This window comes from Gopherus flavomarginatus, chromosome 4 (assembly GCF_025201925.1).
Source record: "Gopherus flavomarginatus isolate rGopFla2 chromosome 4, rGopFla2.mat.asm, whole genome shotgun sequence".
Classification (NCBI taxonomy): domain Eukaryota; kingdom Metazoa; phylum Chordata; order Testudines; family Testudinidae; genus Gopherus; species Gopherus flavomarginatus.
In genome coordinates, this window is record NC_066620.1 from 32467326 (window position 1) to 32487858 (window position 20533).

General features: G+C 40.0%; 1 protein-coding gene across 15 annotated transcripts in view; it reads right to left on the minus strand.

Moving 5' to 3' along the window:
* Positions 1-20533, minus strand: part of NRXN1 (neurexin 1) — a 1267446-nt gene that overhangs the window by 660887 nt on the left and 586026 nt on the right. For 8 of the 15 annotated variants that reach the window (XM_050951734.1, XM_050951730.1, XM_050951737.1 and 5 more), the window contains 2 exons: positions 10419-10622; positions 8177-8203 (listed from right to left, as the gene is read on the minus strand). In XM_050951734.1, the coding sequence (XP_050807691.1) occupies positions 8177-8203; positions 10419-10622 (231 nt within the window). The remainder of the gene's footprint in view (positions 1-8176; positions 8204-10418; positions 10623-20533) is intronic. The other 7 variants (XM_050951741.1, XM_050951740.1, XM_050951749.1 and 4 more) reach the window with 1 other exon arrangement.

Genomic DNA, 20533 nt, shown 5'->3' on the forward strand with positions numbered 1-20533 from the left:
CTGCTTCAATCATTCATTTTCTGATATAGCTGTAAAAACTAATCTGAAAAGTTTTCAAAATAAATCACTTAAAAATGTATAGTGTGTGCATTCTAAAAATGAAACTTACATCTATGAGTTGCGAAGAACATATATTAAGGTTATAACAACCAACAAGAATGCACTTTTACGTAGAAATCCATGATTAAATCAAGTCTTCCTGACTAGTGATTTAAATCAATTTAAATCAAATCCACCCTCTCAGCAGCAAAATAGTTAATGATGTTGACATTTATCTTTAGGCAAAACTATATTCATTTAACGTTTTTCAGGATATCTTGTGGGAAATATGGCCTAGAGACTTAATTGTCTCTTTAAAAGAAAGATGAGCTTCTGGAGCAGAACGTGGCTTATTTATTTATTGGTAAAGGAATGGCTTAGTGAGACCCTGAAAGCCAGCCCAGTTAGAGCCCTGCTCATCGTCCTCAGACAATTCCACAGACATCTGTAAGTTTTATTTGCTGTCAGCACCTGAGAAAGGCTGCTTCAACTATTTATGATTTTTTTTACAATACTTTACTGATTTTTAAAAAATATATATTTCAATGCTATTTTCATGGCATTGTATTTTGAATTCTCTCTGAAGAGCTTCAACACCGTAAATGATAGTGAGATTCCATGGGGGTGAGGCAGATTCTAAAAATAAATTGCACATTCTTCACGTAACAAAATTTCTTTAGAAAAAAACCCCAAACCCAAAGGACCAGATAAAACCTGGATAATAGGGGAAAAATAACTTTTAAAAGGTAAGCTTTCTTTTCCCCCTGCACATACTGACATGGAGAACTGGCTCTCCTTTTCCCTCCATCTACTCATTACAAGCCCAATTATGACCCTTGCCGTGCACCTGCATGGGGAAATAAGGGAGCATAAAGTGACTGCTTAACTCCCTGTGCTCACTGTCTGTATCCCAGGCAGTAGTAGTGGCAGCAGGTTGTAGCAGGGGAGCAGAGTTGGGAAGCTACCTCTTCCTCTTCTTGTACAGGCAGTCAGGCCTTGGTTGTGCCTCCCCACCACAAGCATGCCAGACAGGGTTGCTGAGCTGGTGCAGCAGGGGATGCAATCTCCATGTCATAGTACAGGCACCTCTACCACCCTTGGAGAAAAGTGGGGAATTGAGGATCAGATTATGTGTTTCCATGTCTGCACCTGCATCAGTGCACTTGAAATTCAAGACTTGTGACAAAGCCCAAATTACGCTCTATGGGTCTGGAATATCCAAGATGCTCTCATTTCATTTTGCTTTTGTATATCAGTTTCCTTTTTCCACCTTCCCATGATGTTCTCATTCAACTGCTGGTGGATGATGATGAAGGAGACAGCTGGGGGAATCCAGTGCCCACTCTCTCTTCTATATAGCAGCGGATGCTGGTTTCATGAGGCTGCTTGGGTGGATAGTGCTGTTTCATGATAATGTTTCTGCAACAGAAAGAACTCCACATATGCCATGCTGATTTTTGCTGCACTGGCTGTAATGTAATGCTCCTTTACATGCTTTTTAGCACAGATCAAAAACATCTGATACAACTCGATGCTGCTGTATTGACTGTGCCAATTTACACTAGCTGAGGATCCAGCCCATTGTGTTTTATCGTTTTTCCATTGTCCAGGATGGAAAAAGAACAGATAGATTATATTCTAGTCAGTCTTGTCAGCAGATAATAAAAGGCTAGTACATGGATATTGATTCGCCATTTTCATCATGAAAGTAGATTTTGAAACATCTACAAGAGCACAGATGGATGCCTCTTAATGCCTCAACTAAATGCATTACAACAAGCTGTAGATTTCAAATGGCTGTATGTTTTTTATTTAAATTTCCCCACTACTTGAACCCTGTAATGCAGACTGAAAATGGATTGCATTTGAACATCATCGTTTGATCAATCTCCTGTTTAAATACCCTGCTGTTTATTGATAATCTTGTATGATTCCTTGGTTTTACCAGGATTTGCAGGATGCCTTACAAGTGAACATGCCACAAGAACAGGTGTTCACGCAGCATTTCCAGTCAATGCCATGTACTACTTACACATGAGTAGTGCTGTGATAAATGAAGGGGGGGGGAGTGGGTTGCTCCCTTTTATGGACACCCAGTCAGTCAGTAGCTATATAATCCCACTTAGTAGCTATTTTCTAATTGCTCTACCTGTAAACGGTTAAAAAGTCTCACTGCTATGCATAGGTAAAAGGAAGTGAGTGGGCACTTGGCCAAAAGAGCCAACGGGAAGGCTAGAACTTTTAAAAATTGAAACAAAGATTCCCCTTTTCTCTGTCTGTGTTTGTTCTTCCGGGGAGAGGTGGACAGGGCAGCAACTATGCTATAAGAAGCTTCAGGCCAGGCATGAAAAATCCTTGCTATCATACCTAGAAACTACTCATTTGAAACCCCAGATATGTAAGTAGATCAGGAAATGTCTAGGAAGACACAATTCATTTTATCTCTTTATGGCTTGTGGACTGCTCTGTGCTAACCTCAGGTGCTTTTGTTTTCCTTGTAATCTTTAAGCGGGGTCTCAACAAAGCTATTCTCGATGTTTAATCCTTGTAGTTGTTCCTTTAAAATCTAGCAATAGCCTGAATTCCCATATGTATTTTCTTTCTTTCTTTTTCTTTCTTTCTTTCTTTCTTTCTTTCTTTCTTTCTTTCTTTCTTTCTTTCTTTTATTAATAAAATGTACCTTTTTTAGAACAGAATTGGATTTTTGTGTCTTAAGAGGTTTGTGCACGTTGTTTAATTAGCTGGTGGCAAAAGCTGATTTCCTTTTTTTTTTCTCTTTCTCAGCTCTTGCCCGGAGAGATGTGTGAAAGGGCTTGAGGGTACCCCACAGGAAGGAATTCTCAAGTGTGCTTTCCTGGGTTCTGCACTTGGGTGGTTGCAGCATCTACCAATCCAAGGTCAGAGAGAAGCTGTAACCTTGGGAGTTTAATACAAGCCTGAAGTGGCCAGTATTAATTTTTAGAGTCCTTACAGGCCCCCACCTTCTGCACTCAAAGTGCCAGATTGCGGAATTAGCCTTGACATGGTGGCACAGTGGTGGGATCATTTTGAACCAGAAGCAAAGACCTCAGGATTTTAAAAGGACACAATTTTCCTTTCAGCAGCCTGCAAAGCCAGGGAAGTTTTTTTTTTCTTTTCTTTTCTTTTCTGCCTGCAAAGCCAAGGAGTCCAACAAGGAGTTTATTTTTTTTTCTAGCTTCATGACAATGAAATAGCTAGGCTAGAGTAGGTCAGCTCTGTGCATGAGGTTGCAGTTGGGCACCGAAACCCTAGAGCAACTAGTCTTCCGAAAGCAGCATGCCATGGAGAAGACAGATCCAGATCAAGCCCAGACATCCAGCTCCATGACAGAAATGCAGTGAGGGGATGGGGGACTGGAGATTTTCCCAGAGGGAAAGGTCAGCCCTCCCCAACCCGAGATCCAGGTGCCAAGATGGTGGGGGTTCCCTTAACACAGACCGAGTTCTAACAGTGGAAGGTAGGAATTTCTTCCTACAGATGAAGTGCTTGGAAGTGCAGAAGAAGCTCTTGGAGGCAGAAATGAAGGAGAAGCCCTTGAAGGTGGAAGAGAGGAGAGAGGCGAAGCACATAGAGGCGGAGGAGAGGAGAGAGGCGAAGCACGTAGAGGCGGAGGAGAGGAGAGAGGCAAAGTGTTTAGAAGCAGAAAAAGAACTGAAGCGCTTAGAGCTGGAAATGGCTAAGCATTTTCTCGACACACCTACCACATTGTAAAAAATGGGATGCCTGGATATCAGAAGGAAATGTTAAGTCTCTGGAAGATCTGTCTCTCCTAATACAAATGGAACAGTTTTTAGAGGATGTTCCTGAGGAAATAGAAAGGTACATCCTAGATGGGAAGCCCAAAACTGTAATTGAAGTGGGGGAGATTGGAGCCAATTGGGTGGCGGTGGTGGAGAAGAAGAAAGCCAGTAGCAGTTGCTGGGGATACCAGAAGGGGCAACCCGATACAACACCCCACCATTGGAGTCAGTCCAAGGCCCCACCTCAAAAGGAGGATCCCTCCACATAGCCAGGGTGACCCCAGAGGCCCTCTCATCTCACCACCCTACTCTCCAACCACCCACCTCGCCCCAGCCCACAGTCAGCTGGGCAATGCTTTAAATGTAATGAGCTGGGGCATGTGAAGGCCAACTGTCCCAAGAGCACCAGCCAACTGCAACTCATCACCCCGAATGATCCACCACCTCTCAGCTCTTCTAATAGGTCCAGGTTTGCTATAGAAGGAGGACTCAGAGACAGTTGGTAATTCCAACTAAGTTCAGGGAAAAGCTCTTGAACTTAGCCTGCAATCACCCTAGTGGCCATGCTGGGGTGAATAGGACCAAAGAATACACCGCTGTTTACTGATAATCTTGTATGATTCCTTGGTTTTACCAGGATTTGCAGGATGCCTTACCACTGAACATGCCACAAGAACAGGTGTTCATGCAGCATTTCCAGGGTTAAAAAGTCTCACTGCTATGTATAGGTAAAAGGAAGTGAGTGGGCACCTGGCCCAAAGAGCCAATGGGAAGGCTAGAACTTTTTAAAATTGAAACAAAAATTCCTCTTTTCTCTGACTATGTTTGTTCTCTTGGGGATAGGCAGACAGGGCAGCAACTATGCTGTAAAAACCATCATGCAGATTATTAATGAAGATGTTGAACAAGACCCGCCACAGGACCAACCCCTGGGGCATTCTTCTTGATACCGGCTGCCAGATGGACATCGAGTTGTTGATCACTACACATTAAGCCCAACTTTCTATCCACCTTATAGTCCTTTCATCCAATCCATACTTCTTTAACTTGCTGGCAAGAATACTGTGGGGACACTGTATCAAAAGGTTTGCTACAGTCTAGATATATCATGACCACCGGTTTCCCTATATGCATAGAACCAGTTATCTCATCATAGAAGGCAATCGGGTTGGTCAGGCATGACTTGCCTTTGGTGAATCCATATTGACTGTTCGTCATCACCTTCCTCTCCTTCAGGTGCTTCAAAATGTACCTTCAGTACCTGCTGCATGATTTTTCCGGGGACTGAGGTGAGGCTGACTGGTCTGTAGTTCCCCGGGTTCTCCTACTTCCCTTTTTAAAAGATGGACACTATATTTGCTTTTTTCCAGTCATCCAGGAGTTCCCCCGATCGCCACAAGTTTTCAAAGATAATGGCCAATGGCTCTGCAATCATATCAGCCAACTCCCTCAGCACCCTTGGATGCATTGCATCCAGCCCCAGGGACTCGTGCATGTCCAGCTTTTCTAAATAGTCCTTAAGTTGTTCTTTCACCTCTGAGAGCTGCTCACCTCCTCTCCATACTGTGTTGCCCAGTGCAGCAGTCTGGGAGCTGACCTTGTCTGTGAAGACCAAGGCAAAAAAAAATTGAGTACTTCAGCTTTTCCCAAATCATCTCTCACTAGGTTGCCTCCCCCATTCAGTAAGGGTCCCACACTTTCCCTGATCTTCTTCTTGTTGCTAACATACCTGAAGAAACCCTTCTTGTTACCCTTCAGATCCCTTGCTAATTGCAACTCCAATTGTGCTTTGGCCTTCCTGATTACATCCCAGCATGCTTGAGCAATATTTTTATACTCCTCCCTAGTCATCTGTCCAAGTTTCCACTTCTTGTAAGCTTCCTTTTTGTGCTTAAGCTCACTGAAGATTTCACTGTCAAGCCAAGCGGGTTGTCTGACATATTGGCTATTCTTTCTGCACATCGGGATGGTTTACTCCTGCACCCTCAATAAGGCTTCTTTAAAATACAGCCAGCTCTCTTGGACTCCTTTCTACCTCATATTAGCCTCCCAGGGGATCCTGCTCATCAGTTCCCTGAAGGAGTTAAAGTCTGCATTTCTGAAGTTCAGGATCTGTATTCTGCTGCTCTCCTTTCTTTATTTTGTCAGGATCTTGAACTCGACCATCTCATGGTCACTGCTGTCTAGGTTGCCACCCACTTCTACTTCCCCTACCAATTCTTCCTTGTCTGTAAGCAGCAGGCCAAGAGGCGCATAGCTCGTAGTTGGTTCCCCCAGCACTTGCACATGAAAGTTGTCCCCAACACTCTCCAAAAACTTCCTGGATTGTCTGTGCACTGTTATATTGCTCTCCCAGCAGATGTCAGGGTGATTGAAGTCCCCCATGAGAACCAGGACCTGTGATCTGGAAACTTGTGTTAGTTGTTCGAAGAAAACCTCGTCTACCTCATCTTCCTGGTCTGGTGGTTTACAGCAGACGTCCAGCAAAACACCATCCCTGTTGCTCTCACCTCTAAACTTAACCCAAAGACTCTATACAGGCTTTTCTCTAGTCTGAAGACAAGAAGGATTAATAATGGCATAATAATCACTGTATTGGGATCCTTGCCATTGACCACATCACTGCTCATTTTAAGCCCATAGGCACTCTAATTAGATTATCTGCTCTACTTTAGTAGGTTCTTTCTTGATCCAACACTGAGATGGCATTTATCTGCACCACTCATTTTACTTAATTTTTATGACACCTGATCTTGTCCAAAGTTGACACAAAGTGAAACAAATAATATATTATGGATTAATAATTCCAGATTTCTTCAAAGTTATTAAATCTCCTCTGGGAGGGATTTTGTGAAATTCTATAGGAAATCAAGGAAATCTGCATTACCATCTATTGTTTCATTCAGAGAAAAATTGCATTTGCCAACAGCAAATAAGGTCATTGCAATTGTGCCAAATAGCTACTTGTTTTAGATCTGAAGACCTTATTCAAGAAAAAGATATGCCCAGCCTTTGACCACATTTGGAACAGACAAATAGACATACTTTCTCCTTGAACTGGAACCTTAGGAAACGCTATTCTTATGAAGAAACCACTTTGTCCTACAAGCAGACACATTTGTTCTACATTAATTTAAAATACAGTTTTAAAATGTGTTAAGATTTTAAGTCTGAATACATTTTAGAATGTAATACTTACCTAAAGAACATACTGCTTTATAATATGATTTCTGTTTAACTTCTTTACAAATGAAGCATTACTTCTGTTCTCATGCAGCTTGTTTAGTGCAGGATCTATCTGCATTGCATATTATTGCATATTATATAGTAGGAAATGTACCTTCCTATTTTTCTTCATGGACTAGAAAAATATTATGGGTAATTATTCTAATGAATTATGGAGAGTTTAGTACTATTGGTGGCTATGTTTAAATAGTTTTTATTTGGCTTTTAATATTTGCGTAGGACCAATTCTGGACACCAAAACCCAGGAGAAGAAAATAAAGCAACTAAAATCTATGGTACTTACTATAGATAATTGTGTTGACACCATTCAGGAGGTCCTCTGACTCAAAATAAAATCACAGTCCTTTATCCCCTTTCGGAATATATCCTCTTAATCCAAATAATATCAGAAAGGATAGAATTTAGTCCATTCATCTGGCAAATATTTCCCTCTGTTTCATTAATATGCATAGCACAGATAAAAATTGTTCAATGTAAGGGTTCTTACATGATTAGAGTGTAAAAAATCATCATATAAATGTAGTTTTTGTCAGACACATTAATATCCTTAACTTAATACTACCCATATATTACATATCCATAAAACAAGTGTTTAGCAAAACTAATTGTGCAGGAAGCAACAAGTAAATATGGTTAATTGCTTGGGAGGATTATGGAATATGAATTGTTGTAGTAAGGACAATTATGTTCAGAGAGTCTCACCATAGATTAGAGGTGAAAGGCCAAGGAACAATTGGAAAAAGACTGCAGAACAGGTTGTGGAAAGTCATGAATGTTTGTTCAGTACTCCTTGGCTATTGTCAATAAAGGAATCCAGTTTGATTAATTCAGTAGGATAGTTACGTACTGTATAGCTAAGGCTATAACAAACCTTACACTATTTCCCCCTCTATTTAAAACCTTTAGTGTCCTTAATTTTTTACTTATTTTTGAGGTTTAAGTGGGTGTGCAAGAGAAAATATTCAATTTACAGTAGAGAAAATATGATGACTTTGTACACCCGTGTAATAAATATAGCATTTCAGTACTGAGTTATCAAATGCTTGTAAACTGTACACAGTCTTTTCATCTAGTTTGCATACTTTTATAATGGAGGAATAACATTTTAAAAATTTTGAATAGGCACTTACTGGAATTACAGTTAATCCTGATACAGTCTAGATGGGGAAGAATAGATGAAAAATGAAAATTTATCCTTCAAGGTAATAGCTGCAGACATCCAATAAAATCACAGTCCACCCTTCCGGGGACAGACACATGCAAATATGGCCACTCCAAATGATTAGTCTTAACATATTGCTGTAACCCAGATATAACGCAATAAAACTTTATACGTAGAAATGGCAGTATAGAGTCAAAAATGGCCAATTTCAAACAAAGCTACATGGTGACAAATCTAAGTGAAAACTCATGTTTAACTGTCAAAAATGCTTGATTGAGGCAGGCCACAACTTTCTCCCCATCTATGAAAGAACAGATAATTTTTCTCAGTGTAATTAAAAAGTGCTCCGTCACAATGGGGCATAGAGCAGGCCAAGCCACTATCATTCATTTTGGACCACAGTTATATAGTACACCTCAAAGGTGGACTTTTTTCTTACTATTAAACTATGTAGTAAAATATAAAGCACTTCCTATGTTTGTAAATAGTTCACACTGTAGTATATATTGTAAATGTATATAACCAATTCACAGCAGAACAATGATTGTATTTAAAGTCTCATATTAATATCTAAGAACACTGTATTTGGAAAATCCAGGCATTCAGGAATATCATCTCTTTTTACCTTAGTTCTCCCCTAAGAATTCGCAATTGTTATTTGTGTGCAATAAATATTATAGCTAACACAGGTATTGTTTTTGTGTTTACTTTCTTTTTATACCTATATAGATATCTACTGTATATGAAAACAGACTGGATTGCTCTGGAGAATCATTTTGTTGGATTATGACCCTAGATCTTAAAAATGTGCAACACTGTTTTGTACGTACAATAATTTATCTTCAGCACCTTTGAGGAGCATAAATAATATAAAACCTAGATTTTGTTTCCATATAGCTCAGTTTGTCATGTGTCGTCAACCGCATCAGAAAAGTGGTTGCAAACAGCCAGGGACCAGCACTTACACACCTCTTACTACAGAAAGCTTTCCTGAAGGAGGCCCCACAATGCCATTTTGTTATTCAAAACATTTTATCAGCTTGCAATAACCCTAGGCTGTCACAAGAGGGAACTATAAGAGAACAGTCTCTTTGTTGTCTTAACTTTTAATTCCCTTCTCTCCCTTTCAACCTCTCCCCTCCTCTCACCCCTACCTCCCGTAAATATCAGAATAGTAATTCAGTGACCTACTTTTCTACATAAGGGGTGTGAGCTCATCATCAGGTTATCTACACACTTTAATATTATATCTATGAAATCACCATATAAACAGATAATTTAGATAGTTATTCATCAGTCTTGAAAGCAACAATGTAAAATAACCTATATGAGTTATTATTTACTGTGTTTATTCTCTTTCATACTCTCTTCTCTCTCTCTCAAAAACAACAACAAAAACAAATAGCAAAATGAAAAGGCATGTGGAGTTTGATACTTATTACAGAAAATAGTAACTTAAAATTTTGTTATTTATATGCCAAACCAGGATAGCATTTTATTAATTTGTTTTCTGTAGAAGGGCTTGTGTTTTTTGTGTTCACATGGCTGTTTGCTGAGGGCCGCAGACTTCGGGCATTGAAGGGTTGTGTTATCTTTTGACACAAAAATACCACTACAGAATTGTTCATAAAAGAAAAGATGGATTTCACTACAGATGTGACTGCTAAAAAGAAGAAACCAATAACGCCCATCAGTTGACATAATGTACAATATTTCATGTGTGAAAATTAGACATTTTTTGATTATGCATATATATGTTATGTTAATTGGTGGAGCTAAAATTACACTGACCTACATATAATAGCTGGAACAGTTTCTCTCTGTACACTCAACTTCTGTAGCTGCTAATTATGAAAAATCTGTGGGTAGAGACCAATTCTCAGAAATCAAGCAGGTTAAAATTATTTCACCTAGAAATGTCACTGATGAACTGGCCTTCTCTTTTTAGAACACACAATAGTACAAAATATATTATGATGGATTATGTTAGACTGTGTAAAGAATAAAAAATGCAAAACCAAAAGAATAAAAATCAGTAACTTTAAAAAATGGACGTGTGTGTGTGTGTGTGTATATATATGCATGATATATATACATATATAATCTAATTTTAATGTCAAACAGGCTGTTCAATAAATGCTTGCAAGCAAAATAATAAGAATAAGAATGCTGAAGACGTTAATTTCTGGAGGGGGGGAAGGGTTTGTTACCTAGGTTGACCGTTAGTTTAACTCGTCCTGCATCCAGCTCCAAACGAAGTGTATCTGCAGATTCCCTAGAAGTAGTTGCCATTAAAATGCCATAAGCTCGCTGAGACCTGAACCGTAAGGACACATCTTCTGCCTCTGTATGCATAACAACAGGGAGCTGTATCTTCATAAACATACTTCCATCATAGCTTAAAACTGTTGCCTCTGGAAATGGACAAAAAAACTGCTAATTACAAAATAAATAGTTATATTGTATTTACTGAAACTGTTAATAGAAAAGCCAACACATGTATATAGCCAAAAGATCCAATACCATCAAGTTGAAAAATAGTATAACAATCATTGTTGACATACATAAGCAAAGTTGATTTGAAATCGCAAATCTCAGGGTTTGGGGACAAGCAATGCAACTTTTAGACTAATTTTAATTAACTCAATTGCTATACAATACTTTTTAAGGCCCAATGCGATAAGTCCTTATACATGTGCAGGACTTTATGTACATGTGCATAAAATCACATATGCAAGAGCTTGCAAGATTGAGGCCTAATTGCATAAACTTAGGTCAAAGCTATCCAGGTCAATAGTACACTCCCATCTTGAAAACTCACCTCTGAGTCATCTACTTTGATCATTCTCTGAGGGCTTTTTCTGTTTAAACCAGTAAGGTTCTTATTACCCTGAATATGGTTATTACCAAGTTATCAAAAAGAACCCTTAAAGCAGTGGTTTTCAAACTTTTTTTTTCTGGCGACCCAGTTGAAGAAAATTGTTGATGCAGATGCTGGAGATGAGGGGTTTGGGATGTGGGAGGGGCTCAGGGCTGGGGCAGAGGGTTGGGGTGCAAAAAGGGGTCAGGGCTCCGGGCTAGGGGTGCAGACTTTGGGGTGGGGCCAGGAATAAGCGGTTTGGGGTGCAGGAGGGGGCTCAGTTTGGCGGGGGCCCAGGCCTGGGGTAAGGGGTTGGGGTGCGGGAGGAGGTCAGGGCTCTGGGCTGGGGGTGCAGGCTCTGGGGTGGGGCCAAGGTTGCTCTTTCACACCTGTTGGCTTTCCCCCAAACCTTAGTTTAAAAATTGCTCTACGACTTTTTAAATTTTAAATGCCAGCAATCTGGTTTCATTCTGGTTTAGATGGAGCTCATCCTTCCTGTATAGGCTGCCCCTTTCCCAAAAGGTTTCCCAGGTCCTAAATCCCTCCTCCCTACATTGGCTTCGGTGGAACCTGGAATCATAGGTCAGGAGATGACTAAACAAAGGAAATTATTACCCAGCCTATTGTATGTGCTAAAGTATTTTACAAGGAAATATGGAAAACTACTGTGGATTGTTTAAATGCCCCTAGTTTAGAAGAGGTCTTTAACATTTTTCCATTTTATGAGATACCGTATATACTTGATCATAAGCTGGTTCGTTTATAAGCCAACCTCCCCAAGATGGATAAGTAAAAATGGAAAATTTTTATGACCCATTCATAAGCCAACCCTATAATTCAGGGGTCAGCAAACATTGGCTCCCAGGCCACGAGGATAAGCCACTGGTGGGCCGAGATAGCTTGTTTTCCTTGAGCGCCCGCAGGCACGGAGGTAAACCTAAGTAAACAAAGTGTCCCGGCGCGCCAGCTGCTTACCCTGATGGTCCGGGACAGCAACTGGTGGGGAAATTTGGGGGGGGAGGAGAAGCTGAGGTTCAAAGGAGTAACCTCTGTGACCACCTCCATTATGACCCCATCTCCTAGCCCAGGACCCCCACACTCTCCCCATCCCACCTCTTCCCACCTTATCTGGGGAAGGCCAGGGGAGGATGTCTCTGGCCTGGCTGGAGCTGCTCCGGCAGGCTGGGCAGCATGGACGCAGCCTGCTCCGGTGGGCCAGATCGGGCGGCGCGGCCGCAGCATGTTCCAGCGGGCTGGGCCAGGGAGCGCGGCCGCAGCGTGCTCTGGCACCCAGGCAGCATGGCCACAGCCTACTCTAGTGGGCAGGGTCGAGTGGCAAGGCTGCAGCCTGCCAGCTCCAAAGCTGCAGCTGCTTCGGAGGCTAGGGGGAGAGCAGCATGGCCAGAAGCAGAGAGACTCTGGCCCCGCCTCTTACCTTCTGGTTCTGCTGCCTCTTCTTGCTCCCTCTGTTGGGGGGAGGGGTTGTGTCTCACCTCTTCCTCTCTACACCTGTTCATAAGCCGACCCCCTTCTCTGGTGCTTCACTTTTTTACTAAAGAAATTCGGCTTATGAACGAGTATATATGGTAATTTCAAGCAGAAGCGACTGACTAGAAAGTGTTAGATGTTGAGGACTGCGTGGAAAGTGGCTGATGGCATTGGTCTGGTATCTTCTTTACCAGTAGAAAGCAGTAAGTGAGAGAACCTCACACTGTCACAAAGATGTCAGCTCTTTGCCAGATGGCAATTAAAATGGATTGCTGGCTTAGAGTGGTGAGAGGATTTCTCACATGCAAGTTCCAGTTTGGGATTCAAAATGTGCACCTTTTTTCTGCCAGCAGACTTTTCCAGTCTATTTCAATGGTCAGAATGTCCTGTTACCAGTGGATTTCATTATTCAGCTGGAGAGGATAAATGGTTCTGTGGCTAAGGCCCTAGACTGTGAATCAGGAGAGCTTTGTTCTATTGCTGGCTCTACCACAGGCTTTATTGAGCAAAAAAAGCTACTTATTCTTTCTATGTTTTAGTTTCTTCATCTGCAAAATGGGGATAATTATTCCTTATATCACCAGTGTTATGAACCTAAATGGATTAGTATTTGCCAGGAATTTGGATGCTACAGTGAGTACATAGAAAATTCCACTAGAAAAACCAAATGGTGGTAAGGTTGTTGGTTTACTTAACATAAATTTTAAAACTTTTGCAATCACTAGAGAAAGAAACTGTCTCTACATTTTCCAGGCATTATCCAATGTAAAGGCAGGTCACTACAACAAAGTTTGAAGGCATATAAATCCTCCAAAGTCATACTGGAGTTGTGTGGCAGGTGCGTTACATTATTTTAAATTCATTTCCACCCCCTAAACCCTCACCAGTAAAATTATTTGTGGAAGTCACCCAGACACTGGAAGAACAGACTGATAATATTGTCATTAAGGCTTTAGAAATTGCAAGTCTGGGAGATTTTATCAGTTCTATATTTGCAGGAAAAAACAGCGTTGGGAAGGAGGAGAAGGGAGTTTCTGCCCTTCTTAAATAAAAAATCGTACAGAACAGACAGGTAAAGGAATTATTGCTCATGGTTCTGATGATAAATTTCATTGTCTAACAGACCTCAGTGAGATATTTTTGGGCATCCCATTTAATTCCAATTTTTTGAAGTTCCTCTGGCTCAGTTGGAAGGGGCAGTTTTACAAAGGACAAGTCCTGGTATCTGGTATGTGTAGAGAACTCCAAGGGCCTTTATCATGGTCAAAAAGGTTTTGGTACAGTTACTGAAAATCTGGAATAAGATTTTGTAATTGGCATGTTAGTTAAGAGGAGTTTAGAGCGATTTTAAATACTCGATAAATGCAGATATACTGAAAGCAGTGGGACTATGACAAACTGAGCAAAATCTTTTCTTGTCCCCATATCAGAATAGATATTTTAGGGCTGATTGTAGATTCCCTAAAATAATTCCTGGAGATTGGACAGCAAGAAAAGGATAGTATGACAGTTATGGCCTAGTTGTATAATTGGTATGTCTTTATTAGCAGCAAAGAATCCTGTGGCACCTTATAGACTAACAGACGTTTTGGAGCATGAGCTTTCGTGGGTGAATACCCACTTCGTCAGATGCATGTAGTGGAAATTTCCAGGGGCAGGTATATATATGCAAGCAAGCTAGAGATAACGAGGTTAGTTCAATCAGGGAGGATGAGGCCCTGTTCTAGCAGCTGAGGTGTGAAAACCAAGGGAGGAGAAACTGGTTTTGTAGTTGGCAAGCCATTCACAGTCTTTGTTATATCCTGAGCTGATGGTGTCAAATTTGCAGATGAAATGAAGCTTAGCAGTTTCTCTTTGAAGTCTGGCCCTGAAGTTTTTTTGCTGCAGGATGGCCACCTTAAGGTCTGCTATAGTGTGGCCAGGGAGGTTGAAGTGTTCTCCTACAGGTTTTTGTATATTGCCATTCCTAATATCTGATTTGTGTCCATTTATCCTTTTCCGTAGAGACTGTCCAGTTTGGCCCATGTACATATGAGTCTCAAAGGACTACTGTGGATTAAAGCTCTTGTCATCTGTGCCCATAACCCTCACATGAGTAAGGGGCTGTGTGCATGATGGTGACATAGATTGTTTTTTTTTTCAGCTGCTCCAAAGAGGTTCATTAGATTAAATGCTATTAGAGCAGAGGTTTAAGCTCAAAATGGCTGTGATAAATGTTGAATAATATTCTACTTGTTAAGAGGAGGCACAGCCTCTAGGGCAGGGAGTAACAGTTTTACTATCATTACAGTGATGGAAGCAAAACAGGGAAAGCTCCTTTATTAAACGATACTGGAAGCCATTGATTCTAGCTAGTTTTTCTTTTTGTTTTTCACGGCAGCATCAAATCACAGGTACAGGGAAGAATTATCCAACACAAGTGAGATGTTAATCCTTGTTTGGGAAAAACTGATGAAATGAAACATTTCTTGGATGAATTTATGAACTGATAACTTTACTTAAAGAAATATTTCCCTTCCATGCTCAAAAAATGTAAGTCTTATCTTTATATACATAGCTGTTGAAATTCTCAGGGCCTGATTCTGTTTCTATTTGAAATAGTGTCATCTAAATTATCTTCAGTGAAGTCAGTGGAGTTAAACAGATGTAAAACTGGTGTGAGAGGATAATCAGGCTGTTAATGTTGATGTAGGCAGGGATTTTCTAAATTGTCTAAGAGAATAGAGATTCCCAATTCCTATCTACTTTCCTGTGAATCTTCTCCTAGCCCCCTTTTGAAAAACCCTGCCACATTTTTTGTTATTCTCTCATTTGTTTTTTTCAAAAAGGAGACAAACTCCTCAAAGGGCCAAAGGGATGTTTTTATACTTCAGTGTATACCTTGAGCAATTTGGACATAAAGTTCAACCCAAAGGGCTAGAATTAAGGGCTAAAATTTACAATAAAAATGTTTTCCAATTAAAATTAAAGATTTATATCTGTCAAGTGAACAGAAAATGAGCTCACACCTCTCTATTCTATTTTCTTCCCTTCCTGTCTTGTTCTCGATGCATCTGCTTCCTCCTATTATTGAGGAATGCTTAGCCCTCCATTCAGGGGTGGCTCTAGCCATTTAGCCGCCCCAAGCACGGCGGCCCCAAGCACGGATGCTCCACCGAAGCCGCGGGACCAGTGGACCCTCCACAGGCGGGAGGTCCACCGGAGCCACCTGCCGCCCTCCTGGCAACCGGCAGAGCGCCCCCCACGGCACATGCTTGGCATGCTGGGGCCTGGAGCCGCCCCGGCCTCCATTGCCCAGTAAGTGACTTCTTACTTTCCTCTGAAACTATATATACTACATTATTTACTCCAATATTTCCTACTTCCTCCCACCTTTCCTCCATCCCCCCAGTCATTCTCCATGCCACCTCCCTTTGACGCAGTAGTAGCCGTCTCTTTTTTTAAATTTTAGACTTGCATCACTGATGGGGAATTAATTATTTATTACTCCTATTCCATTGACAACGAGAAGAAAAATGTCGGGAGCAGTGAGAGGTGAGAGGGAATGGGACAAGAGCTCTAAAAATAAGTATCAGAGAAAAAAGAAAATGATTTATTCAATGTGAGGAGTGGGAGGTTTGGCTTGTCTTATACAGGAGCAATGAAGCTCATGTGAAGAGGAGTGAAGGATGTGGGTAGGATGAGAAGTTTGACTGGGAAGAAGAGTGCGTTTTCAAGGCAGTAGCAGATCAGGACATTGAAATACGAAGACTGAAGTATACGGTATTGAAAAACAAAGGACCAGTTGTGGGCCAGTTTCAGTTATCCCATTCCTCACTTCATAATTAGCTGTGATATGGTCCAGATACAACAGTATTTTAAATTGTTATAAACTCTTATACGGGGATTATGTTTTGTATTTCTGCCTATATCATGATTAATTTGAATATCCATGGCATGTAATAAAAGTTAAAATGATGATAGCCTATGAAAATGTGGAGGAGTCGAGTAAGGACATCTGAAAGGATTTCAAACACCTTTTTTGAGATACAGTTTAAAAGGATTTATACTCAATGAAACATTGAAGATGTTATCCTGAAAAACCCAGTCTGTTTCATCAGGCTGCTTCAATTTTTTAAAACTATTTTACTAACTAGTTCTGCTCCATAATTTATGTATTGAAGTGTAATCATGGCTTCCTCACAAGTCACTTTAGCATGGTCTTTGCACCTGTCTCACACAGGGTTCCACAATGTGGAGGTGGAAGAAGCGTTTTCCAACACTGACATTTTGAGGGAAAGATGATGCATCATCCCCCCTACATCCTTTCCCTCCCAGCTGGATGATTTTTTTATATGAAACTTTTTCACACAAAAAATGCAGCTTTGGGTAGTCCAAAACACTTTGTGAATTCTGTAAGAATTTAAGCAGGTTACATTTTGGTGACATTGCATGACCAGTGATAGTGCACTGGACTGGAACTCAGGGGACACGGGTAGTATATCTATCTTTACCATTGACCTGTTGTGTGGCCAAGTCAATTTACCTCTGTTTCCCCTTTACTTTTTTTTTTTTTCTTGTTTTCTATTTAGACTGTAAGCTCTGTGTGGCAGGGACTATGTGTTTATAGAATGCCTAGGACAATGAAACCTGATTTTGGCTAAGCTGTATAGGTTACACTGTAACACAATAACATTACATTTTAATACCACAACAGAGAAAGTCATTAACAACTTATATATCTTTCCTTCATAGCAACTACATTCTTAAATCAGAGAATTTACGCTTAAGTACAAAAGAACAGAATTTGCCCCTTAATAGTGCTCATTCCAGATCTGTAACTATTAGAGATCCAGATCATGGAGTAGTTCAAATGACTTCAATGTGTGTTTGCAAGTGTATTCATTATTTTATTTTTATTTTTCTACTTTTTTAAAATTTCCCCCAAAAATCTAAAACTTCACATAACCAGATAAAATAGTTTCATGTTTTGCAATAAGAAGTGACTTAGTTAGATTTAAAAAATACTACAGTCAACAGGAGACTTCGTGACATGACCCAATACATCAAAATGTGAAGGAAAGATCCGTGATATTGGATGTTAACACCCTTTTCTTCAAAAAGCAGCTTGGATGAAATAAAGCAAATAGTGGCAGACTTGAGGGGTCTCTGGGAGTAGTTTCTAATAATTCTCAATCTATAAATAATTACTGGATAAAATATGGATGAAAACTGAAATTGTTACACTACAGTTAGGATAAATGTTTAACATGGGTAAGATTCTGCCACCTTCATACATGGCAAGTAGTACTTTACTCCAGGAGGATTATTTGAGGGGAATGTCCTCACGACACAACAAAAGTAGGGCGGGAGAATCTAGCCCCACAGGATTTAGCAGGGTGCAAAGGATGAAATTTGTAGTAATTAAATAGGTAGGAGATGAGGTTATTATAACAATAGGAAACACATGATTTTTCATATTGTCCTGCATTTGTTAGGAGTTTTTCTATTTTATTAAAAAATGTACAGAGACAATTCAAACAGAGGAAAAAATACACTCAAGTGTATTTCCCCTGTGGAAAGTTCATTTAATTTAACTCCTTGCAACTTTGTATGCCTGTCCTTTCTTCAATAAATTTGCTCTCATGCATTGTTCCTTGTTGTCCAGTCAAAAGTATGCACCTGTGAAAGGCTTTGCCAAGAGGCAGTCACATATTGTGATCCATGATGAAAATCAGAGACAAAGTCAAATTATATTGCTATGACATCTGTCACTCCATCTGCTTTAGTTTCCATAAACAACTAAACCAATCCATATAGATTATACTGATGTTTTTACTTTACGTATAACCAAGAATTTGTTACAATAGGAAAATAAGCACATACAACCCAATTTATGCACACACACACACACAAAAAACTATTAACTTTAAATAGGCTGGAATGAGCATAAAATGGCTTTTGTGTCTTATGACTTTTCCTTAGTTACTAATCTGATCAGATTATAGACTCACCCTCTATTCATAGAATCACAGAAATATGGGCCCGGATGGAACCTTGTGAAATCCAGCACTTGACACTGAGGCAGGACTGAGTATATCTAGACCATCCCAAACATATGTTTGTCTAAGCTTTTTTTAACCTCCAAAGACAGGGATTCCACAACCTCACTTGGAAGCCTATTCAGTGCTTAACTATCCTTATAGTTAGAAAGTATTTCCTAATATCTAACCTATATCCCTCTTGCTGCAGATTATATTGATTACTTCTTGTCCCACCTATAGTGGACATGGAGAGCAATTGATCACAATCCTCTTTATAACAGCCACAAACATATTTGAAGACTTACCAGGGTATCCATCCACCTTCCTTTCTCAAGACTAAAAATTTCCAGTTTTTTTTTATTTTACCTGTCCAAATAGGTCAGGGTTTTTTAGACCTTTAATCATTTTTGTTGGCGAGAATCCAAAGGATAGCAATTTGTTCTCATCTTTCCTAAAGTGTGGCACCCAGAACTAGACATAGTATTCCAGCCAAAGTCTCACCAGTGATGAGCAGAGTGGGACAATTATCTCCTGTGTCTTACAAACAATATGCCAATTAATGCACCCCAGAATGCTACTTGCCTCTTTCACGACTGCATTGTATTGTTGGCTCTAATTAAATTTCTGATCCACTTTAATCCCCACATCCTTTTCTTCACTACTACCACCTAGCCAGTTCTACATATTGTTGTATTTGTGCATTTGATTTCTCCTTCTTAAGTGCAGTATTTGGAACTTGTTTTTATTGAATTTCATCTTGTTGATTTCAGAATAAGTCTCCAATTTGTCAAGGTTATTTTGAATTCTAATCCTTCCTCCAAAGTGTTTGCAACTTCTCTCTTCTTGGTGTCATCCACAAATTTTATAAGCATACTCTCCACCTCATTATCCAAGTCATGAATGAAAATATTAAATAGCACTGGACCCAGGACAGACTCAGGCAGGAGCCCAATAGATACATCCTCCCAATTTTACAAAGAGTAATTGATAATTACTCTTTGAGTACAGTCTTTCAACCAGTTATGCACCCACTTTACAGTGATTTCATCTAAACCAAATTTCCCTACTTTGCATATGAGAGTCATGTGGCATAGTATCAAAAGCCTCACATCTACAGCTTTCCCTATCCAATTAGCCACTAACCCTGTCAAAGAAGGAAATTAGGTTGGTTTGGCATGATTTGTTCTTGACAAATCCATGTTGGCTATTACCTATTACCTTACTGGCCTCTAGGTGCTTACAAACTGTTTAATAATTTGTTCCAGTATTTTTCCAGATATCAAAGTTAGGCTGACTGGTCTGTATTTCCCCCCTTTTTCAAAGATACATAGTCTGTTTGCCCTTCTCCAGTCCTCTGCGACGTCACATGTCCTCCATGAGTTCTCAAAGATAACTGCTCACAGTTCTGAGATTGCTTCAGCTAGTTTCTTAAGTACCCTAGGATGAATTTAATCAGGCCCTGCTGACCTGAATACATTTAATTTATCTGATGCCTGCTCTATATGTAAAACTTAGGGTGACCCAGCTACATCACTTACAGCTGTGAAAAATTTTACGCCCTGTGTGATGTAGTTAGGTCAATCTAATCTCCACTGTAGATTCAGCTAGGTCGATGGATGAATTCTTCCACCAACCTAGCTACTGTTTCAAGGGAGTGGATTTACTATAGTGATGGAAAATCCCCTTCTGTGGCTGTAGTAGGTCTACAGTATAACACTGCAGCAGCATAGCAGATGTGCTGCTGTAGCACTTGTAGTGTAGACCTACCATAAATATTAATTTATAATATTTTTTATTGTACAGTATTGATACATATAACAAGGATAAATTATTTCTTTGATTACTAAGGCAAAGAAAGCTTCATGGCACATAAATGTTAGTATCATAAAATGTAAATATATGCCATGTTTGCTGTAGATATCCTAATTTCCTAACACATAATTACAGAGCCCAG